This window comes from Balaenoptera acutorostrata, chromosome 5 (assembly GCF_949987535.1).
Source record: "Balaenoptera acutorostrata chromosome 5, mBalAcu1.1, whole genome shotgun sequence".
Taxonomy (NCBI): domain Eukaryota; kingdom Metazoa; phylum Chordata; class Mammalia; order Artiodactyla; family Balaenopteridae; genus Balaenoptera; species Balaenoptera acutorostrata.
The window spans coordinates 104,682,905-104,707,901 of record NC_080068.1 but is presented as its reverse complement, the minus strand read 5'-3'; the positions used below and the strand labels follow the sequence as shown (position 1 = coordinate 104,707,901).

The following is a 24,997-nucleotide window of genomic DNA, read 5'->3' as shown; positions in this document are numbered from 1 at the left end:
CAGCCACGGGTAACTGTAATACCACGTCTACCTAGCTTTTATTGTTTTTCCCATTGCACTAAAAACACTGCTAAATGAGGGCTACAACTTTAGTCAGCCACTCTCACCTAGATATCAGCTTCCTGCAAAACGCTGTGAGGCACTGGTTTCATAGGAAGCGCAGGCCTTCACCTGGGGAGCGAACTGTCTGGTGGGGAGTTAGACAAGTGATAGACATCAAACATACAGTGTGGAAGGCATTAGGAAGTAGTTCTGAGTTCTCATATAGATTCAGCACGAACAGTGACTTGACTCCTCCAAACCTCACATCCTTCTTCCATAAAACAATAAGATTCGCTTAAATGACTTCTAAGATCCATTTCCACTCTATCAATGGATAGGTATCAGCTGATGTTGACTCTCAGGTTGCTGAGTTATCAAAAAGACGTAATTTATTTTTTAATACACACACACACATTCATGTGTTGGAAAAATCTGAAACTATACAAATCAAAATGTTGACAGTGATTATTTCTGAATAATCTTACTTGCAGAATCCGGTTTTCATATAATGGACATGTATTCCTTGGGTAACAAAAAGTCATGCATTTTGTTTGTTTTCAAGAGAGAGTATAGAAAAGTGAGTATAAACTGAGAAGATGGCTAAAAAGTAGGTTTAAGTCTTTGTATTAGTTTCCTATTACATAAAAAATTACTACAAACTCAGCAGCTTAAACCAACATACTTCTACTATCTCAGTTTCCATAGAACAGGAGTCCAAGCAGGTCCTCACTGGGCGACAGTCAAGGTCTCAGCCAGAAGTGTTTTCATCTGGAATTTGGGGCCCTCTTCCAAGCTCACAGCTTGTTGGAACACTTAAGTTCTTTGCAACTGTAGGACTACGGCTTTTGTTTCCTTGCTGGATGCTGGCTAAGGGACACTTTCAGTATTGCTGGCCACTGCAATCCCTTGCTAGTCCTCTCACATAGCAGGTGACTTCTTCAAAACTAGTAGGAGAATCTCTCTCCCTCCCCAGTCTGCTAAGTTGGAGTCTTAGATAACCTGATAGGTCACATCCCATTATCCTTGCTATATAATGTAACCTAATCAAGAGGGTAAACATCCCATCTTATTTACAAGTCCTGCTCACATTCAAGAGGAGAAGATTACATAGAGTGTGTACACCAGGGGCTAGAAATCTTGGGAAGACATTCTTGAATTCTGCCTACTACGTCTTTTATCTTAAGTTCCTAATCTCTATTTTTTTCTTCTTTGTGCTCTAGCTCTTTTCATGGGCAGATATGTTGGAGAAAGGGTTCTCTTTTGCACTGAAAGGTAGGGTAGCCAGGAGGCTAAGTATCCTAGCCATGAAGACAGACAGCCCAGGGAACAGATCTGGCTCTGCTATTTACTAGCTATGTGACTTTGGGAAAATTACTTAATATCTCTGTGCTTTGGATTCCCCATCCATAGAATGAAGTTAATAGTAATATCTGTCTCAGAGGTTGACCTAAAGATAAAGTGAGATAATACACACCCAGCTTTCATTAATACTCAGTAATTATCCCATTACCCTCTATAGGGGATGACACCAGTCATAAGATCTGAATTACTTTTCAATATTAGATGAATTTTTATAGAATTATGATCTCTTATATTTATACATTGGTCACTAACCATGCAATACTCATAGAACCTCTGTGAAGAAGGCATGATTTATCCTGTTTTGCAGAAAGTTACCAGAATTTCAGAGAAGCTAGGGAAATTGCCCAAGATCACATACCTATGAAAAATCTCTAAGTTCAGGACTTCAGAATCCAAGGCCAGTGTTTTATCCAGTGTGCCAACATGAAAAAGTGGAATGAGACTTGTTCTTCATGACGCCCTGTGGTAGAACACATTTCTATTGGAGGAAGCTATGGGAATAGAGATTTAGTTACAGGAAGTGTGAATTTTAGTAGCCAATTTGGAGATGTAATGGGTTGCCTTAGAGAATACTGGATTCTCCACTAGTGCTATGTTCAGGAAGTGGTTGTATAGTACTGCATAGCGGAGAGAGCTTGGGCATTAGAATGATTCATTTAGTTAATAAATATTTGCAACTCCTATGTCAAGCATTGTTCTATTTGCTGGGGATACGATGGTAAGAAAAAAACAATGAGCTTGGATTGATTATTTCCCTAGGGTTTTCTAAGGATTAAATAAAGCAGTATATTGTGAAGTGCTAGCAGTGCCTGGCCCAGAGAAGGTGTTCCCAGGAGGTCAGATCATGAAGCTGGGATATAGTAGAGGGGATTTTCACATCAGATTGACAACTGGGCTAGAATTACAATTCAATCCACAAACAAGTACTTTCTGTCTACCATGTGCCAGGCACTGTGCTAGGTGCCAAGGTGTTGCAACCAAGAGCAGAAAACATTCATGCACAAGGTCGAAATGAAATACTTATCAAACAATAGAGATACGATATCCTGTAACATAAGATAGCGTGATGCCCTTATATTTGTGAGAACCAGAAATCTTTCATGAAGTTAAAGTTTGATGTTGATGCACGAACACTATGTTGATAGTCTGATAAGCCAAAGAAGAAACAACTATTGTACTTGGTAACAACTGTGTCTATTATTGTATTTAGCTCTTTTATGTGTCAGAGAATAAAACGAACTCATTCTTTATTGTCTGTTATTTAACTGGAAAAATTATAATAACCCTGTGGGCTGATCATATTACTCATATGAAATACAGAGAGAATAAGACATGTATGCAAGTTTACTATCTTAGATTGTATGCCCTAGAAGCAAACCTGAGATGGGGATTCCTGTATTCTTGGGCAAGTCATTTACTAAGAATGGGATTACAGAAGAAATGGGTAACAAGGGACACAGGATAAGGTAGAAGAAACTAAGCTAAAGTGTGGTTTCAGAAGTCTAGCCTCAGCCTGATCCCAGGAAGAGTTCTGGAGCATAAGTTGTACCATAGAGCTTGCCCTGCCCAGAGACCAGGAATCTGGGCTGCTTCCCCAAGACCCAACTCCTCATCCCACATCAATCAAGTGTTACTCACAGGCAACCCCAAGGAGAGTAGAGAAGAAGGGTGGGCATAACTTCCCAGGCACCTCCAGGGAAGGCAGCAGCTGACAACTAAGAGAAATGCTCCAGAACACAGTACAGGGTGAGCTTTTAGTAGCCAACTCTTCTGATGGTGGGGAATGGGGACACTTCCCTGGTAAATGGGTTCTGGATGGTGTACCAACAGCAAAGGCTACAGTCCCGAAGCTGGGAAATGGATGGAGAAACCAAGGCAGTGGGTGCCTGCTGACTGTTTCAAAACCAGTTTTGGTCTACTTCCCGAAATTCTAAATGCTCTTAACCACTAAGCCACATACCCACAGATTTTACAGTTTTTACTTATCTCATTGAATTCTACCCAAAACAGAGTTAAGCCCATTTACATTGAGAAAGAAATTGAGCTTCTGAGAATTTGAACCTAAAAATTAGTAGAGGTGGAATTCACATCCAGGTCTCCTGGCTCTACTTGATTTTTCTCTCAGGTCACCTAACTGGGAAATTTGAGGAAAATGGAGTAAAGATATTGATATCAGGGTGAACTGAAGAACCAAGGCCATTTCTTACATCAAAATACTTCAGTCAAGCATCTCAACCAGAGACAGTCTGTAGCTTTGGTCCTCACCCCTTGCTTGCCATTTAGAGAGCTCCATTGTGTTGCTTTTGGTCTTTAGCTCAAGCTTAGACTTTCTAAATGAATACCTGCCGGTAAGGAACATGCTTTATCATGTGTCCCTTGTATCAGGTCCCAGCCACTCTTGGCTTGAAGATGATCTGATATAACTCTCTCTGTGCATCCTGGCATTCTGGGTGCCCATGATTCTTCCAGGCTCTGCCTAATAGACAGATGCTTATGCATTATTTCTTCCTCCCCTGTCCCACAATTGCATAGACTGAAAAGCAGCAGAGCATGGACATTAAACCCTAAATTCCATTTGTGGCAATCAGTGGCTCTGGCATCGTGGGCAAGCCCTTTAGTGTCTGAGTTTGAGTTTCCTCCTTTGTAAAGTTAGTACTATGCCATTTTCTGCTTCTCAGAATTGTCACATGGATTAGAAGCAACATATTTAAAATGCCAAGCACATAGCAGGTATGCAAAAAATGGTAGTTACTTTTATATGACAGATACACCTGCACAGGAGACAGACACATGGGTGCCTTCTAAGCAAGCTTCCACCACTTGTAAAGCAGATGTCAAGGCCACAGAGTGAGTTCCCAGTGTGCTTAACTCACTCCCATGACCAGTAGACAGTCTCTTGCCTGCACCTCTCTATTTCCTTCCCCCTCCTCATCACCACTGTCTTGATTCCTCAAGCTGCCCTTGTTCAGAATGCCCTGCTCTGGTTATATCCATTGCCTCCTGTGCTCCAGCTCTATGGCAATTTCTCCAAGAAGACTGCCTGTGGAAAGAACAGGGTCCTGTGGCCCACAAGATAAGTGATCTGGTTCACAGCTTTGCCATGCGACCTTTGGGAAGATTTCCCATCTCTTCCTACTCCTGAGTAATGGTGTAATGAAACATGTCTCTGTCAGCTCTCACTTTCTGTGTGTGATCCTTAATTCCAACATTCCCCGTCTCTGGGACAACCATTCCCCTATTGTGAGTAGTATTCCTCTATGTATTCTAAAACAATGAGTGCAGGTCCATTTCTTATGCCCAGTTTAGTCCTCTCTATCACAGGGCTGGTTGATTTCCCCCAGGGATGTTCTTGATTTCAATGAGAATGACTGCACTGGTCAGTCTACACACAGTTAATACTACCTGCCTTTCTAGCCTTTCCATCCTTTCCATGTGTGTTTTGTTTGTTTGTTTGTTTTGTTTTTTTAATTTAAACACAGAACAGCCTTCCTAGCCCTTCCATATTGCTGTTGTTGTTTTTAATTTAAACACAGAACAGTTAATGACTATTCGTTCTTGCATTAATATTTTCATACTCCTGAGAGCTTAATACCATGTTAAGCACATAGTAGGGGCTCAAAAGAAAAATACAATTTTAATGAATACCTGAACTCTTGGCAGTGATCTCTGATTCCGCCTCTGTAAGTAGCAGGCACCCTGAGCAATGGCCTCTTCTGCCTCACATCTCCCCTCTGCTGAGTACAGCCTCCCAGGATAGAAAGAGCAAGACACTCTGCTCAGAGACACATCAGCATTTTTGCTAAAATGGCAAATTTTCTGGCTGTGAGCTGATAACCAAATAGTGTTACCAGGGTTTCAGCACTATCCAATTCCTGGAGGATGGGAGGGGGCTGTCCTGACTCAGAAGCATCAGGTGAAGTGAATATTCTGTATATAATAGCTGAGGCCCTGCTCAACTGCCCTCAGCCACTTGTCTGGGAGGCTGTCATCCGAAGGCCCCCAGGCTGCCCCTGAGCCTGGACCAGTCCAGGCAGCAACCTCACTCCCTCAGCATCTCTCTGTTAATAGACTTAGTATTAGATGTGTTTGAAGAGGGATCAGGTGCCCACCTGGCTCCTGAGTCATTGCGTTTGGCTCTCCGTGCAGGTGGTCTACTGCAGGACCTCCTCTGAATTTGACAGAGCTCAGATGAGATCTAAGTGCTTGGGCTAGGTCTGGAGCGATAGGCTCATACTGCTTCTCTCTTCCAAATGGCTGGCTTGGGTTGTACCATAAATAGACGAATAGAAATAGCTACTAGGGCCCCTGACCCCTTGCCCATGGTGGACCCCATGAATGCATTTTTAGTCAAGACCCATACCTCCGAACCAACAATTATTGAATTTATACCTTCTGACCATTTTAAACTGGATCATCCCCTACCATCAGCTGTGTGAGCCGCAGCAGCTAGACGTGTCTCCAGTGCTTGGGCCTCCCCTCCATCCCCACCCACCACCTTTTACCCCAACAGTACAGGCTTTAAGCACACCATCCTTATCAGGGCACAGGCACGCACAGGTATCTTGCAAAAAGCACCCTCTTAGGAGTCAGAAAACACACATTGGAGTCTCCACTCTGTCACCCAATCCCTGGGCAAACTTGATAACTCAATTTCACCTTTGTTAGTCTCTCAGTTTTTCAGTCTTGAATGAGTGTGATAAAAGTAAGATCCAATGATACGCTACAGAGAGAAACACTCTGCAGATGGCAAAGTACCATGTCAACAGGAAACCTGCTATATTTCTGCCACACCCTCTGGGGAGTTGGTTGTTTAATGACAACCTTAATGAGGAAGGAGAGAAGACATTCTCTGCTGTCTGTGCAAGGCCCGGGCTGGGGCATGGGCCATGCTAAGGTCAAGCCAGGGTGCAGCTGCAAAGCATAACCAAGGTGACTCATTTCCCTGATAGCACTGCTGAGAGAACCTCAGGCTCATTCTTGCCCTTTTCCTCTGGCTCAGACTCACCTCTTGGGATAGAAGGCATTTGGCACCAGGGATGGAATATGTCAGGAAGAACTGTCTCTGAGTCTGGGTCTTTCCATTTGAATTTAGAAAAAATTGGGTAGAAAAAAAAATAAAAAACAAACCAAAAACCCTGTGCTTTGGCTCTAAGTGTACTCTGAGCTCTGGCTTATAGCCAGTGCGAACTTGGGCAAGTTCCTTATCTTCTTCAGGCCTATTTCTTCCTCTTTGAACTTGCTGTAATAATTCCTTCTTCCTGGGGTTGCTTGGGGGAAATTTCAATGAGTTCCTATATATAATGTCTATTTCATTCATAATAAGAAAAAAAATCTGATTTATTTAATTCTGTAAAAGGCTGACTGAATGAAGAATGCATGAGAAAACTGAGGCACAGAAGGGCTTATTCTATCACTTCTAACAAACCAGTTGTTCAGGGCAGAAGTGAAACTGAAACTGGGCCTCTGGCCTCTTGAGGCAGGTGCAAGGGATTCTTTACCTTTTACCATTTGCTTTGCACTTTTCTCTTTTCAATTTCAACCCTTGGGAGTTTAAATTTCCTTTCACCTTCAGGACTCCAGAGTTAATTTTTAAACATACATACACCTATGTCTCAAAGTATATGGAGTATAATATTTATATTTCAGGAAATAGATTAATAGACTCCCAACTCAAGGAAACAGTTACCCCTTTAGTCAGCTTTTTACAAATGGGGATATGCATAGGTTTTGCAATTCCTCTTTTCTATTCTAAGTGGCTTTCCAGAGACCCACTGCCACCTGGGGCAAAGTACACAGCCCCAAGATCGTTCTGAAGGCCAATGGTTTAATTCCCTTTATTGTAGTTTCACATATTGCTGCAGTCAGAAGTAAGTGCAAGCACTCTCTGAGGCAAGCCTCTTGCTGGTTAGTAACTACTTCTCCAGCTTAATTTCTTTGTTCACTTGGAGTTTACATGGGGTTAAAATCCACATTCAGGTACTTGCTGAAGTTGGGAATGGGTGAGACTGTCACCTCCAAGAATAATAGGGGATCTCAATGAAATCTCACCATGCAAGTAAAAAAATTAATCTGATGACCACAGCGAGCCATTAAAATTTTTAAAAGGTAATGAAGAAGGGAGAGAAGGGGAGAGGAGTATAATAGCTATGAAAAACTTTTTTTTTTTTTTAAAGTAATAAAGGAATATGTGCAGTGAGTGAACACAGACAGCTATCTTGAGTTGGGGGCAAGTTAATTACATTCAAAAAAGACAGCATCTCCAGAATTTTTTTTTTCTTTTTTGCAGTGAAATATTTTAGTTCCTTCATATAGAGACATATTACACATGTTAACAACCATGAAAAACAATACAAAATGCCCTCAATTTAACAAGTAGAAAAATATAACTAGTATATATGGCAATTGTGAATCTAATACTGTACAGAAGTAATTTATGGATTTTACAAATAAATTATAGCTTAAATGCCCTTTTAAAATTCTTTTGCCCCCCTAGATGTACACTATAACTTACAGTAGGAAAGGTTCCGAGCCTAGCTTATCGCAAATCAGTGCCAGTCAAATGTTCTGCCGACAAGCTCGAAGAATTTCTTATTTGGCTCGTGAAAATATTCATGCAGTTTATTGAGGAGCTTGGGGTCGACTTGGGGGTGCGCCCGGCCTTTGGACTCGTGTAAGCAGCGGTCCCGGCCGCTGTCCCGCAGGCAATAAAAGCCCTTGGTTTTGTTAAAGTAGAAGTTCGAGGCATTGATTTGCGGCGACAGCCTCAGGAACCTCTCGACCTTTTGGATCTCGGGGAAGGGGTCCCTGATGAGGCGGTCGCCGTCCACGATGTGCATGCGGCTCAGCGAGAAGAAGCGAAGCCAGTTCTGCATGTGCACGTGGTACAGGCTGCGGTTGAGGGCCTTGTAGTCCACGTTGAGCCGGCCATCACGCACCAGGAACTCCTCGATGGACGGGTAGGGCTTGTGCTTCTGCACGTGGTTGTAGAACACTTGGGTGTAGTCGGACAGCACGCGCTCCGACGGGTCCCGCAGGATGAGCAGCAGCCGGATGGACGGGTTCATGCTGTGGACCCGCTCAGGCACTTTGGGCGACGTGAAGTACGCGGGGGTCTTTTCCACCGTGAGCTGGTGCGGGGAGGAGAAGGGCATCTGGCTGAGGTACCAGCCCAGGCCTTGGCTGTAATGCTCCTCCCAATCGAAGAAGTGCACCTCGTTCTCGGCGGCCGCCACGTCGGGATGCAGGCTGAGCATCTCCAGCAGCGCGCGTGTGCCGCCCTTGCGCACGCCGATGATGATGGTCTGCGGCAGCTGCTGGGCGGAGCCGTTGGGGGCCGCGCCTTCCCGGATCTCGTCCTGCAAGGTCGCCGCTTTCCTCACAAGCTCCGGCTGGCCCAGCTCGGCCCCGGGCACGGCGGGGCGGGAAGGCACTAGCTGGAGCTGGGCCACCAGCATCACCGCGCCCAGGAGCAGCGCGGCCATGCTGGACACCACGGTGGCTTCACTGGGCGGGGCGCCGCTGGGTCATGAAGCGCTGCCGCGAGGGATGCCTCCGGATCAGTGACACATGGGTGTCGCCGGCTTCCGATTACTAGGAAACAAAGGGGAGAAGTATTAACCCCACATAAATACTGGGCTTAATCAAGCTGACAACTCTGTCGTCTTGGGCACGACATTCACCTCCTGGGGCTTCCTCGGGTCCTTCATCCTATGAAGCAGGGGCGGCAAAGAGTTTCTGTACAGGCAAGAGAGTCAACGTTTTAGGCTTTTGGGGACATATAGTCTCTGTGGCAACTCCAACTATGTTATTTTGCTCTAAAGCACCCATAGACAATACACAGAGAAATGGGTGTGGTTGTGTTCCAATAAAACTTTATTTATGGGCACTGACATTTGAATTTCATATAATTTTCATGGGTCGTTAAATATTCTTCTTCTTTTAATTTTTTTCAAACATTTGTATTTTTACTGCTCTGTTGGCACTTTTAAAACCAGGCCAAGCTTTGGCCTGCAGTCATAGTTTGCCAACATCTGCTGTAAAGGAAAAGGTTGGGAAGGACTTTTGGACCTTGGCAAACATCAGAGAATATCTACTAGCTGCCAGCCCCAGGCAGAAGGGCAAGTGATATGGAAGCAGGCATTGTTTCTGCTCCCCAACCCACTAGGGGCTCCTGATCTAACAGGGCAGGTGAACCTGTTTGAAAGATTGAATGATTAACTTCAATTCTTTACTCTTCCCTGCATCCAATTCTTTCTATAGCCTCATTGTAGGGGGAGTGTACTTCCCAGCAATTTGATTTTGGGGTTTTTTTTATTTGCCACGAGAAGAACATGCCCTGGCCAGCCAGCTGCTGGTCCCAGGAGGAAGACAAGAGACACCTGCAGCAGAGCTGCCCCGTCAGTCCCCTGTGTGCAGCCCAGCCGTCTCCCCCAGGAGTGAGAATGCATGCTTGTGGTTTTAAGCCAGTGAGTTTTGGGGTGGTTTGTATTACAGCACAAATTTTGCAAAGGTTAATTGATACAACCAGACTGCAAGCATCAGTGTGATATATGTTACGATTATAATTTAGGCAGAGTACTGTGAAGGCCTATGTTCATTCATTTTGCCTGAAATGATTAGAGATGTCTTCCTAGTAAAGCAAATGTTTGAAGTGGGCCTAGAGGGATAAACAGGCAAGGTTACTGGAGAGAGCAAAAAACCTTCATGCATGCAAGGGTTTACTATTTATAAAGAACAGGTCTTGCAGTCTGCTCAGTGGATTGTCATTCTAACACTACAGTGTAAAGTAGAAACGCAGGACAGTTATAGAAACACAAGGACACAAAAATTTAGTACATTTCAAAATTCACGGTCCAAATTTAAAATTCTAAATTCAGGGCTCTTCCCGTGAACTGCCTCCTTTATACCTTTTTCTGTTTAACCGAGATTTATCACATTTGGGCATTAAAGTCCCTCAGGAACACGGGCACTGCTGGGCTAGATGGCATGGAGTTCCCAAAGACTCACGAGCCATGGTTGTTGTTTTTAGGGGGCTGATAAGCAGCAATACGTGTTCGACCCTCTCCCGGAAACAGCAGATTGGAAACTCTCTTTTTTTTTTTTAAGTTTATTTATTTATTTATTTTTGGCTGTGTTGGGTCTTTGCTGCTGAGCGCAGGTTTTCTCTCTAGTTGCGGCGAGTGGGGGCTCCTCTTTGTTGTGGTGCGCGGGCTTCTCATTGCAGTGGCTTTTCTTGTTGTGGAGCATGGGTTATAGGTGCGCGGGCTTCGGTAGTTGTGGCTCGTGGGCTCTAGAGCGCAGGCTCAGTAGTTGTGGCGCATGGGCTTATTGCTCTGCGAAATGTGGGATCTTCCCAGACCAGGGCTCGAACCCGTGTCCTCTGCATTGGCAGGTGGATTCTTAACCACTGCGCCACCAGGGAAGTCCCGGAAACTCTCTTTTAAGTAATCTCTGTCTAAACACGGTTCAGGAAGAGTTGCAGACAGGCCCAGTTTGGAGACTATGGGATTTACAGAGCCAGAAAAATGTTTTCTATCAAGAGGGCCCATCATCTTCTTTATGCCAGGTTTAAAATTCACTTTATTAGCTTAAAACTTGTCTAGAATGTGTAAAGAACAACAGGCAGGACTTCCATGTTTATGATCAGATCAATTGATCTACCTCCCTCAGATATTAACTGTAATAGCCACTTTGTAAAATGTATATTAAAGATCAAGCAATTAAAAAGCTGAAACCTTTAGAAAATCATAGAACACTAGAAAAGGGACTTGCCAAATCACCTGACATACTTATTTAGGAAAAAGAAAGAGAAAAAATTAAGGAGGGTTGGCCAAACAAGATGGGGCTCAAGGTTGGTCTTACTGATTGGATGAGCCCAATTTAATGGGCCATTTGTTTCAGTCAAATGGACGTTTTAGTATGTTTCAGTGAAATTCTATTTCCTTCTCAACTGCCCATGTGGGTTGACCAAAGGGACCAGCTGTGCTTGCCTTTTACATGTTCGGGGTATGTGTGTGCATGTGCAAGTGTATGCTTGTGTGTGTTTATGTATGTGTGTACACACGTGTATGTGTGTGTGCACATGTGTACGTGTGTGTGCACACGTGTGTGTGCGCGTGTGCAGGGGGTGGGGTGGGTGAAGTGATGGAGAGAGTAGCTTCTCCACACTAAACTGCTATACCCTCTGTGGTGGGTATTGTCATCCCCATCATACAGCTCTGCATCCAGACTTAGGAAACAACCTGATCCTGCAACATCTAAGGGTTAGGGTCAGAGCCCAGATCTGAGATTCATATTATCTGACTATTCATGGTCTTTCCATTCTGTTATGAGGCATCTTGATTAGCACAGTGCACATCTGAGATCTTTTTCCTAAAGGGAAATTACCAGCAGACAGCAGAAGCAAGAAACTAAATATAGTTTGTCCTTTACAAAAACAAAGCAAAAAACAAAAACAAAAACCCTCCAAAACAACCAAAAATCTGGGCAGTTTATAGTTTAAAAGCTCCTCATTTATAATTTAATAGATTCTAAAATGTATATTTACTTATTCTAAGCCATCTACATTACATTCCAAAAATACTTGAGGTATATGGAAAAAAAAAATCTTAGCTAAAGTCTCATATGTACACGTGTGTGTGTGTGTGTGTGTGTGTGTGTATGAAACTTTAGCTAAGTTTTATGTATATATATACACACACATATATATTATATATATATACACGCATATATTTGTACATCTAAATATATATAAAATGTAGTTACACACACACAGTGGCCAATGAGAGCCAAGTTCTTCCTGTTGTAGTTTGACAATGTGAATTTCTCAGTGGTACAGAGAGAATTTTTGTGCCTTTTAGTAACATTCTCAGAAAAGGAAAGATCCCCAAGCTCAGGTGAACCTGTAAGCCAGGACACCTGGGCCAGCTGATCTTGACAATGGAATTATGAGCATCAGAGCCATCACGTCATTAAGTCCCTGCTTTTCATTTTATGGGTGAGGAGGCCCTGAGGTGACAGGCCCAAGGTCAGGTAGAAAATCAGAGCCTAGAACTTGTGGATCCTGAGTTCCAGTTCTGTACTCTCTCTGTTATTATTGCTATCTCCCTAGCATGTGGTCTTAAAATAATGGCAGTGTTTTGGGGATCCTAAAGAAGAAAGCCCCCCCAAAAAACCTACCTAGCAGTGACAAGCCCTGGCTGCCAACTCCAGAATCAGCTGGTACACAGGGGATACACATATAGCATGTGGGTGAAACTCATTCACTTGTTCTACTCAGTAGAAGAGTTAAAGGAATCACACAGGCTATGGAGTCAGGAATCCTGTCTCCAGTTTTGACTTTGGTCCAAGTGCCTTAACCTCTCTTAGCCTCAGTTTTCTCATCTGTAAAGTGGTAATAATTCCACTTGCCTCAAATGGCTACTTTGGGACTGAAGTGAGATGTCCTATAGAAATGTAACGTGAAGCACATCTGCACTTTATTTTCCATTTATCAAACAAATACTTATTGAATTCATGCTACATAGCTAGCATTTTAGCTAAGCTCTGAGATGAATTCCCCACTTTCACCAATACTTTCTCCCCTCCATTATGCCAACCACGGTGCCTTCGCCATAGGAGTTATGCAGCAGATGAGTTGTGTAAATAAAAAGTGTAACACACAGTTTTACTACATTCTGAGAAAAAACTCAAATCTCCATAGGTGATCAAAAGATGCTCAGGAAAGTAACAGCAACCCCCCTCAAAGGTGATAGCAGCCACTATTTATTTATGTCTCTGACACTTAGTCATATCTTGCCCTAAGACAGATCATGTCTTATTGTTACTTTTATTATAGGTGTTAAAATGACCCACATATGCACTTGTACATTTTCCAGGAGCCCCTTTTTAAAAAGGCATCTTTCATGTAAGCCAGTATTTTCAAAATGTTATCACTCCAACACATAATCACTATATAAAATTAAGGAGATATATTTTGCATTTTTTTTGTCTTCAAAATCCAGTGTGTATACATTTACTCTTACAGGACATCTCAAGGCCACATGTGGCTACTGGCAACTGAGGTGGACAGCAGAGAGGTATTAGAACACTGAGCAGTGTTGCAATTCTTACTCTGAAATCTCTTTAACTGTGGAAAGTGCTTTCTTAATAAGTAAGATACTCTACCCCATTCACAAATTAGGAGCTCCCCAAACAGGAAAAGGACCAGGAAGGCAAGTTTGAACTTGTAAGCAGCACAAAGATAAATTGATTATTCTCCCTCCAGAAGTAAACTAGATACTATCAAAGGAATCTTCTGAAAGTCTGGAGCCCTGAGCTGGCATAGGCACAGACAAAGACTGTTCAACAGAACCTGGAGCCCGAACCACATTCCTCCCAAAAGCAATGATGGCAGCTGCCATCTGTGGCCCCTGCTACTAAGCGGACCCTAGGCTGGCAACTTTGCACACAGGACCCCTGTGATGATCTAGGTGGCAACACCCAGAGTTAGTGTATAAGTAGTTACTGGGCTCCTTGGTTTGTCTTTGGTCTTGTTGAACCATCATGCCAGGCACTGATTCTTTGATGAAGAACAGGATTCCTTGGAATGACCCAGACTTGCTAGAATGAGTATAAAATGAACCCCATCCTTCCCTTTGTAGATGGGTTAAAAGGTCCCCAAAAGAGATCCAGCCCACTCTCTGTTCACTCCCTTTTATCCGGGAGGCTGTCTGCTTCATCCTGCAGTGATAAACCAAGCTCTGAGTTTCAAGAATTCCAAAGACAAGAGTCTTTCCCATCAGCAGCACTAGGCGTCCTTGGGCCCCACCATGAAGATGCTGACCACACACCAGGCATTGGGAACACATGGCAGAGGACACAGGATTTTCCAGATGGAGATTCCCTTGCATTAAAAATTAAATCGAAACTCCTCTTCAGGTCAGGGAGGAACCTAGGATGGGACCAGCTTGCCCCTCCCGCCTCACTGCTTCCTTAAGCCAAGCCCTGATTTTTCTGTTCATTTGAACACACCAAGCTCACACCAGCTCTGGGCCTTGGCATTTACTGCTCCCTCTTTCCAGGATGCTAGCCCCAGGCTTTGCGAGGCTGGCTCTCTCTTGTCATTCAGATTTTATTTCAAATGTTGGCTTTCCCGCAATGTCAGCCCACCCACTCTCCTTTTAATCATTTTCTTTGCCATCATCTTGTCTTATATTCCTCATATACTATCCAAAATTGTTTGCTTGTTTACTGTCTGCCTCTCCACCCAACAATGTTAATTCAGAGCTTCCTTATCGGTGTCCTGCCTCTTTTTGCTGCATCCTCTGGGGCTGGCGTGATTGCTAGTACACAGTGGGTACTAGAGATGCTATTTTCTGAATGAACACATCGAATGCTGTGGAAAGTCAGGCAAATGACTGAAGGCACTGAGAAAGGCTTTTAATTCAGCAGAAAGAGAAACTTAACAGTCTGTCCATTTATGAAAAAGACTGAGTCAAAAAGTAGTGAGTTTTCCCTCCCTAGAGGGTCAAGCAGAAACCAGATGTTAAGAGGGGGACTCAAAATTTCTCATGGCGATTGGACAAGATCACCCGAGAGTCTAAAACATATTTTCATTACAAAAGGAGGGGAAGCAGTGAAATAACCCTTCAAAAATATTTTAATTTTCTCCTTAATTCTTCTTGCTACATAGTTCACATCATGACCTACATTTCAAATGTAACTAATACAATATATTTGCTCTCAGTCCCACCACTGGAGTATATTCGTGGATAAAATGAAATAACTAGGATATTTAACAGGAGGGAAATTCAGTGCATCGGGAACAGTGACACCTGCGGTCCCTGTGTCTGCAGGAAAAACTTCCCAGTCTCTCAACAAAAGACAGTGACCCAGCTGGCACAGGTGAGAATCTCCTCGGATAACAGGGACGATCAAAACATGGGGACCCAATTCGTCTAAGGGATCTGACAAAAGGGTTGGAAAGAAATAGATTCCTCCCTGGGTGCCCACCGTGTTTCAGGCAGTAGGCACTCGTGTATAAATTATCTCCCCTAATACTTGTAAGGATAGTAAGAGGTGGTTAGTCTCCTTTTATTTTATATATTTTTTTAAGCAATGAAAAGGCAGTGTGCAGTAGTAGGAAAGCAAAGAAGCTTTTGTAATTGGACAGACCCAGGCTAGAATTCTTATACCTAACTGACCTCAGGTAAGTTTCTCACCTCTCTGGGGCTCAATGTGCCGTTCTGCAAAATGGGCTAAAATCTACTTCATAGGGATGCCATCGTGACTCAATAAGATTACCCACGCCAAAGAGATAGTGCAGTGCCTGGCACTCACTGGGCGTTCAACGAATGTTAATGGCCTGTCTCTCTCTCCCCAAGGCAGACATGGAAACATGCTATTAAGTTTAAATGACCTTTTCAAGGTCACAGAACCAGGGAGTGTGATGACTAAAATTCTGCAGGCCATCTGTAAAGCCCATTGTGCTGCTTTGCCTTTGAACGGAGATGCCTTCTGTAGGCAGCGGCAAGTGCATTCCAGGCAGAGGGGAGAGCTTACTCCAAAGAATGATAACATAGCAGGAAGGATAAGAGCTCTTGTGCTGCTCTACAAGAACTGTTTCTCTCCAAGCATCCCCGAGTATTGAGTGATTTAATTTTCTGGAATGCACTGATACTTGAGCCAAGACAGTTTGGTCAGAACTGTCATTTCCATATCCAACCAAACTTCTGAGCAATTAACAGTATAGGATTTTTTGTTCATCTTTAGGAGAAAAAAATGTCTTCACTTTTACCTTTGCAATGCTAACTTAAGAGCGCATGGCAGAGCTGTCAAATTTCCATCCTTGGCAGATCATCTTGGAAACCAAGAAAGAGGAAACAGATTTAGCTCATGCCTGTCAGTCTACAAAAGGACAGTGAGATCTCAAGACTAGCATTAATATTTATTTCCTTGAAATTGCCTACACATGACACTTGTCATCCAGTGTTGACATTCACTTTTGTTTGGATTTACTTATGGTAATTGCTGTGAGGTAGGATGGGATGGAAAGAGTCCAGGGTAGAAAAGACCCCAGGTCAGTCCACATAATGTTAATAAGTTTATCTGGGCCACATTGGCTACCTGGGAAAAGGAGGAGTAATTGGCCCTGTTTTCCCCTTGAAAAAGATCAGGACTCTTCCAACACTCCCTCTTCCAGACTTTCTATGCTCTGTTGCTTCCATGGCTCGGCTGGGAGGTTCCTTATATAAAGGTTACCTGCATAATGAATGTAATTCTTCAGGATTGAAGGAAGGAGGGACCTGGGCCAACCAGGGAGGGCAGCATGGTGGGGCAAGGCTTTAGGGCCAGAAGATTTCAGTCACAGCATTTTGCCGAGCTTCTGAGAATTCCATGATACCACGATGATAAAGGCAAACTGCCCCATAGGTAGTCTGAAGTCAACCCATACAACGTTGTTTTCCAAATCAGTGAGAGATTAGGGTTGAAGCATCTAGAAAGGAGTTGCAAGTGGGAGGTGACTAAAGCATCCCCCCAGGAGCTCTGTCTGCCCCATGACAATCACCAGGAACAGTGCTTTGCAAACTTACACGTGCACACTGACCCGCTAGAGATCTAGTTCAAAATGCAGATTCTGATCCAAGAGTTCTGGGGAGAGGCCTGGGAGTCTGTGTTTCAATAAGCTCCCAGGAGAACTGGTCTGCCCACCCATAGCCCTTGGAATGGCAAGAATTCAGTGAGCTTGGAACAACTGTGCTCATTCACATTCAGATCCTGATGCCCTTGGCCTTGGGCTGCGAAGGCTGATGTGCCTTTGGATTTTGTTTCTTATGACTGTTGGGGCAGTTTGCTTTTAAATCCAGGTTTGGAACCACCTGCGGCAGACAAAATAGGGATCAGTCCGGTCACAGAGGTGGTGTTATGTGTGGAGGGGGGCAGAGGGGAGATGTTGGAATTCAGAGGATTTAGAGCCAAAAACCCAGGCTCAAATCTCAGCTCTATAACCTAAAATCCACAAGACAGTATTGAAATCTCAGAGCCTTAGATTGAATGCCTTGGCCCAATATATACCAATTTTGAGGATTAAATAGAACAGTCTATGTGGTGCTTACGAAGTTGCCATATTGCCTGGCCCAAGGCAAGCCCTTCAATCGTGGTAGCTATTTTTGTCCCTAAAAAAAGAAGCCTGTGTGGTATAAATGGGAATCAAGGATGATAATTAGTCAAACGCATTTGTTCATGATCCAAAGTACTGCAGTGACTCAACCAGACAGAGGCTTCCAGAAGAAAGGACAGTGACACACAGAAGCAATCCAGTCTCTCTATCTGGGGAGGGGGCACCCAGAGGGTCCTCCACGAATACCCCCTGCCTGATTGATGGGCAGCCATATGTGTGCAGTGGGGAGGCCCCCAGGAGGGCTGAGGAGGAGGGGCTACTTCTCCTCAACATGTTTAATCTGCGGTGCTGTGCACAGAAGGCAGCAGTGACCTAAATAAATCCTTCATTAGAAGCAGAAACACACTGGCACAGGCAGAGTTCTGTGACAGGAGGGCGGACAGGGCCTCTCTTATTACTCAGTGCGGCTGAGTGGAAAAGGGGGCCGTGCTAGCAGACAGGAGACAGGAGCTGGCTGCCTCAGTGCATTTGGATATGCATGGCTCGATCCCTGCCCCCGGTGTGACCCAACCTCCCAACAGGTACCATCTGACTGTGCGAACCTCCCTGGCTGAGGTGGACGGCCATGATCACCCCACAGATGGCCAGCACCTATGAAATCTATACATTTCCCCAGAAATGGCAAGGAAAGACACACAGAGCATCAGAGGCCAAAGAACCCTGCGCTGTCATCTTGTCCTGTCCGTATTCCTGTTGATGGGGAAACAGGTGGGCACAGAACGGGAACCCCAAGGTCAAGTGTGTAGGGGCTGAAATGAATCAGAAAGCAAGGTCTCCTGATTCCCATGCCACCGGGGCCGAAACACATGGGAATCTGTGTTTCTTTTATGTTGGGACAGGGAACATTAGAATACTTTGCAGCTGATAATATGTATATACAAGCCAAAGTAAATTCTTCCCCTGGGTGGGCAAAGGTAGAGGGCAGATTTGTCTCATTTCTTGAGCCAGACTGTACAGAGTGAATTTTGTTTCCCCCCAAAATTCAGAGGTTGAAGCCCTTATCCCCAGTGTGGTGCATATTTGGAGATGGGGCCTTTGGGAGGTAATTAAATTTAGATGGAGTCCTGAGGATAAGACCCACAATGGGATGAGGGTCCTTACGAAAAGAGGAAGAGAGATTGGTACTCTGTCTGCCACTTGAGCACACTAGGAGACAGCAAACATCTGCATCCAGGAGAAAGCTCTCACCAGGAACGGAATCTGTTGGCATCTTGGTCTTGGACTGCCCAGACTGGAGAGCTGGGAAAAATACATTTTTGTTGTTGTTTAAGCCACCCGGTCTATGGCATTTTGTTACAGCTACCTGAGCAGACTCATACACAGCCCTTAGAAGAAATAGTAAAGAAAAAGAGTCTGCTTGCGACTGCTTCCACTGTGTAAGTTTTCCCAGGGCTAGCACACAGCGGTCTCCTGGATCAGGCAAGTGATATCAGCCTAGGAAGCCTGCTGGCCAGTGGGGACGGCAGCAAGCAGCCATGTGTGTACGTGGTCTGTCTAAGGAGCCAGCTGTTGCCAGCTCCGGCAGATGTGGCTGGAGACAAGAGACCCGTGTAGGCTGATCTTTGGATTTTTCAAGATTCAACAATGGATATTTATGTGAAAACTCCTGATTATTACTATTTATGAATGTAATAAATGGCTATCAGTTGCCAAGACAGGTGAAGATGAAAAAAAGAAAAGATTAGAAAGCAAGTCTGCAAAGACTGATGCCTCAGATGCCCCCCCAAACTTTTACAAGGCACCTATGATGTTTCTAGGATTATACTGAGTTCCTGGGGACACAGAAATAAACCCGTGACCGTCCTCAGAGCACCCTGTAAAGTAGAAGATACAGGTGGAAGGAGACCTGCTACCGTGTTCAGTGTGGGCAGGGATTAGGCACAGCTGCATCAGAGCCCAGGGGAGAGAGGCCACACAGGTAGAAGACCAGGGAGGGCCTGGTGCTGTTCTACCAAAAGGTGATCAATGGCCGGGTATAACCCGGGAGGAGGCTTGGGGTCTGCTCAGCAGGTAGTCCCCCAGGGACAATCATCCCAAATGGAGTTTGTAGCAGAATCAGGGCAGGGCAGGGCAGGTTGCGGGGACTCGGCCTGTGCTGGGGTTGGCTGTGGAGGTACAGTCTATGGGGGAGGGTGACACATACGAGGCTGCAGGAGCCAGCAGGGGCCACGACTTGAGATTCGGAAACACACTGGAGGGAAAAGAGCCATGGCAATGGAACAAAGCAAAAAGTGCTGAGCTTGAATCCCAGCAATGCCACTCACAGATTCCAAGACGGGGCAAGTTAATGGAAAATCTTGGAAACTACTGCTCACTTTTGGTCCAAGAGCTTGTTTTTGTCTTTGCTTTGGATATGCATGTTCTTGGTTTAATATGATCATTTAAAGGCAGACATTTAAGTGAGAGCTTAGTACTGACCTTGAAACACGCCGGAGGTGCAGTGAGGACTAAGACATCCCTGCCTGCAAGTCGCTGAGGGGGAAACAGGCATGGACAGAATTAAAGCATGATGCCATGGCTGGTTTTGATTTTACATTGTCTGTATTTTTGTTTTTTTTCCTTTTTTGAATTAAATTGCTGCTGTTCCTGTAACAGCACTGAATACAGCAATGGTGGTGCATGGATTTTTCCTCCACCCCCCCGCATACACATAGGGCTGTGATTTCTGTTCATCCCTTAAAAATTTTTTTAAAACACTATTTAAGTTAAATATTCCTTTATTCTTAAGCTTCAGGTTTTACAAAATGAATTAGTGTCTCATTTGCCTCTGATTTGAGCTTGAACTTATCTATAATGAATTTACTTTAAACAGGAAACACCTACCTTATTATCTCAGTCATCTTGAAATCTTTAAATGCCATTTAATCTATTGAAAAGATCTTGCACTAGACACACGCTTCTCTGTGATCTCTTGTTATCTCGTTATATTTTCAGTATCTTCAGATTAAATATAACACTCTACAATAATTTCAATCATCGTCAGCCTGGTCATTTATTCTTTCTGAATGTTGCTGCAGAGTGATTTATGGTTTCTTCTTTTAAAATATTTTCAATTTATTATTACTTAAATAACATATTTGAAACGATCTGGCATCTGAGGGAGACATTCAGGAATCCTAAGATGAATTACAAGAGCTCAGAGGGGGCAGGCTGGTGGTTAACAGTGTGGGTTTGAATCCCATCTCCATCCCTTACTCCCTCTGTGTGACCAAGAGCAAGTTATGTGTTCTCTGTGTGCTTCTTTTTTTTTTTTTTTTACCTGAAATGTAGGGATGGTTACAGTATTAATTTTGTAGGATTGTCATGAGGCTTAAAGGAGATATTTACTACATGAGTGCTAAGAAGAGGGCCTGGCATATAGAAAACCCTCACCAAATGTCATCATCAGCCCTGGCAGGACTCTGTTTTCCACCGTAGTGGTTGATAAAGGTCTTATTCAGGTAGTCAATATTGCTAACACCGATCATTTCAGGCAGATAAAATGCATCTCCACAAAGTCACCTTTGCTTGAAAGGACCAGTGCACAAGAGTGAGCGTGGTGCTGAGCTGGCGTCAGGAGCTGGGGTCTAGTCCCAAGTTCTGTCCTGACTTCTGTGTGACCTTGGCCAAGACAAAGAAATACTCTAAGCCTCTTTTACAAAAGGAAACAATTGGCCCACAAATGCTAAGAACATCCGCCCTCTTATACCTATCTACAATGCAAAGGCTTTAGAGAATTAAGAAACATTCTTGACTATCAAAGCAAGATACTATTATCCCCTAGGGGCAAGACAGGAATAAAGACACAGACCTACTAGAGAATGGACTTGAGGATATGGGGAGGGGGAAGGGTAAGCTGTGACAAAGTGAGAGAGTGGCATGGACATATATACACTACCAAACGTAAAATAGATAGCTAGTGGGAAGCAGCCGCATAGCACAGGGAGATCAGCTCGGTGCTTTGTGACCACCTAGAGGGGTGGGATGGGGAGGGTGGGAGGGAGGGAGATGCAAGAGGGAAGAGATATGGGAACATATGTATATGTATAACTGATTCACTTTGTTATAAAGCAGAAACTAACACACCATTGTAAAGCAATTATACTTCAATAAAGATGTTAAAAAAAAAGATACTATTATCCAAAATTCCAAACAAAACAATTACTGTTAAAAATAAATCATAAAGTTTTGTCACTTGGCATCAGTCTAAAATTTCATGGGTTAAAGGTAGCAACATGTCTTGAATTTCTACACTGCTAAAGTCCTTTTGATATAAGGGAAAATAATACAGCTTCTAGCAGGAAAGACTGTCCCCTTGGGTAGGGTCTCCCAAACTACCTGCTGCTCTGGTTCTATTCAGATCGTATTCAGCGTTCATTTAACAAATATTAATTGAATGTATCACCTGATTAAGAGGTGGATCAGCTAGATTAGAGAACCATCTCCAAAGGATGCTTAGTCACCACCAGAACAAAACAAGATGAAGAAAAATAGCATTATATAAAAGGCTTCTCAGTGATTAGAAGATATACAATTAAACCAAGCCCTTCAGGCTGGGGTAGGGGCTGAGGGGTTGTGTGTGGTGAGATAAGCCTTCCCCACACCCAACTCCAAAGGGTCAGTTTCAGGACCTCCTAGGCTGGATAGAAGCAGTGGACTCTAGGGCTTTTGCTTGTGTAAGAGAGGGATGTAAGTTTGGGAGTGAGCAAAATTGCTTAAGACAACAGGAAAGGGCTGAGGGCTGCCACAGGGGTCCATTTTCTTGGTTCTGACCACACATAACATTCAGTCTCTCCCTAAATAAATGAAGATGCAACTTTTGAAGAATAGTTGGACGTGTAAAAACCCAATTATCAGCCTGCTCAGCATAGCTACAATTCAGCCAAGCCCTAAATAGACTTGTTGTGTATCAGGCACTGGGGAATTGGAGATACAGCTTGCATCCTGTTCCTTCCCTCAAATAACTCAGGTACACGCAGGGGTGTAGGGTGTACTGGGAGGCAAATGGAGGGAGAGGAGGCAAAATATGTGATGACTGCACTAAGGTTAGGGCTGAGAGATGGCTACAGATGTGCTGCTTATTAGCAGAAAGATTCATAGATAACAATAATGGGTAGACATACATCACACATCAAATTATTTTGGTCTTATTAATGTGTCAAGAGACGAGAAGAATTGTAACAGAGTTACATTTAGAAATAGTTTGTTTTGTGTTTCAAAATCAAAGATGGAAAGTGGGGTGGGAATGAGTTATCATGTCCCAATAACTGTATTTCTTTCTCCAATTCTTAGTGAACAAGAAGGAAAAAGCAAAGGCATTGGAAGAGGGAGTGAACAAACAGAGGTCTTCATGTGATTTTCTACATTGCTCTTTGTTTTCTGGTGTTGATTAGATTTGACGGAACTTCAGTAGGGCTCATCCATGGGATTCCCCATTCCAGTTCCTTCTGAAAGGAATCTGCTGCATAAAATTGTGTTTGTGTGTGTGTGTGTGTGTGTGTGTGGGAGAGAGAGGGAGAGAGAGAGAGAGAGATAGGTCCAATGATGAACTAAGTTTTCAAGACTTCTGCAACTTTCACACCCTCTCAAGGCTATCAATGCACTAACGAAGCTAACATGTGTCTTGAGGTCCTGCCCATGTGATGCTTCCATGACAATGTTTCCAAAGTTGTCAAAGAAAAAATCTGACTGTGTCCCCCTTGATCATTGAGCCACATTGCTTTCCCACTTTGACAACTACCTTCATTCCCCCACCAGCTGGTAGGAACATGCAGGCCTGGCTTTGTACTCCAGATTAGGACCAAACTCAAATTAGCATTGGTGTCCAACATGCCAGGGAAAAGGAGGGGCTTGGCCAAAGCACAAGGGTTCAAATTAAATGAGGTTTTGAAGATTGTGCTGAAATTTATGGTTTGGCTTTCCACAAGTCTCCTTCAAATGTTTAGAGTCATAGGGAGAAAGACATTTAGTGTGAGTCACTAAATTAGATTTCAAGAAGATTTCTTCTTACACATATTACTCTCCTTCTTCCCTCAGACACCACACCCAGGAGTCTATGTGATTCGCTCAGGACACAGACACCAGGCTTCCTGAGGGCAGGTCCCTTCCGGGCATTGCCCAGGGATACAGGAAGGAGACAGGTCCCCCCCTCAGCCTCCAGGAGACCACTGTGGAAGGGGAAAGATGGATGTGGAAATATATACTTACAGCCCAATGAGATGGAGGAGACTTTGGGGTAGACACTATTTTAGCAACTTAAAGGAGGCCAGGAAGGGGAAGTTTGTGACATGCTTCGTGAAAAAATACCTAAGAAACATTCAGAGGTCTGATGAGGACAAAAGCCAAGCTCATCGCTTTTAACGGACATCCAGGGTAAAGTATATAAACAGAAAAATAGAGAAATAAATAGAACGGTGTGGGAAGATCAAAGCAAGTGAGTTGATATCTGCCGGGGTTTAAATCCTGGCTTAGTTATTTGATCACGTAAAAGCTACCTGCCTCCCTGGGTCTTATTTTTTCCCATCCAAAGATAGGGTATGCTTCCTACCATGTTGAGTGGCTATAAGAATTAAATGAGATATTGCAGAAAAATACCTTAGTCCACCTGACACAGGGTTAGATCCTCAATACATAGGAGTTCAATAAAATTAGTTCAGTCAACAGTAGTATGATGAATTAGCTTGAAGAGAAAAATAAAAGGACAATAATAGCAATGAAAATTCAGATTTTTATAACAACTAGGCTGCTCAATAATTGTCGTAAGTAAAGAAAGGAATTGCAACATTCCAAAAATTGACAAGGAAAAGCATTCTTAGGAAAAAGTGGAAAATTTTGAGTATTGAGAGCTATGCAGAGAGAGATAGATGACAAAGAAAACAGCAGAATGAAAAGCACAGAGTGGCTCAATCTAATGTTTTTAAAGGACAACAATTATGAGCTAATTACCCTTTGCACCATCTTTGCAGAGGACCGTAAAGAACTATTTAAGTAAGAAAAGGCAGCAGGTGAAGGCAATTCTGAACACATGAGATTGTTTAAATCAGCAGGGCCCGGTGGCTTGTGTAATCAGAATCGTCACTAATGGCTCCATGCCAACCCCGAGCCCTTCTGCTGCATCTGCTGGAATTTGTGTGATGGAGGAAGCGTGGCTGGGATCAGAGCAAGGCCAAGGCCGGCTCCACTTTCAAGACTAAACAGTGTAGAGCCCTCCCTGGGACAGGGGCCTCCCAGGCTAGGGGAAGGCTTATGCACACAGGGCTGCCTGCAGTGAGAGGGCTCGGGAAAGGACAGAGCGCCGGGCGGCACTCACTTTACCCAGAGGACATTTTCTGGGGTCACTTTCATTCCTTGGTGGGTCACTAAGGACAGCTGCCTATCTGAGCTCAAAAAAATCTGAACTAAAACATCAGGCTTCTCTCAAAGACTGATGTTTCTGTTTATGATAACGGTACTTTC

The 24,997-nt window shown here is 43.8% G+C and overlaps 1 protein-coding gene across 2 annotated transcripts in view; it reads right to left on the bottom strand.

Annotated features, from left to right (window-relative positions):
* Positions 1 to 7,697: 7,697 nt before the first annotated feature.
* Positions 7,698 to 24,997, bottom strand: part of HS3ST1 (heparan sulfate-glucosamine 3-sulfotransferase 1) — a 29,996-nt gene continuing 12,696 nt past the window's right edge. The window contains exons 1-2 of one of the 2 annotated variants that reach the window (XM_007167312.3): positions 19,982 to 20,038; positions 7,698 to 8,994 (exon numbers count right to left, since the gene is read on the bottom strand). In XM_007167312.3, the coding sequence (XP_007167374.2) occupies positions 7,950 to 8,885 (936 nt within the window). In that variant the 5' untranslated portion in view covers positions 8,886 to 8,994; positions 19,982 to 20,038 and the 3' untranslated portion in view covers positions 7,698 to 7,949. Of the gene's footprint in view, positions 8,995 to 19,981; positions 20,039 to 24,997 lie in introns of those variants that run through there. The other variant, XM_007167311.3, reaches the window with a different exon arrangement.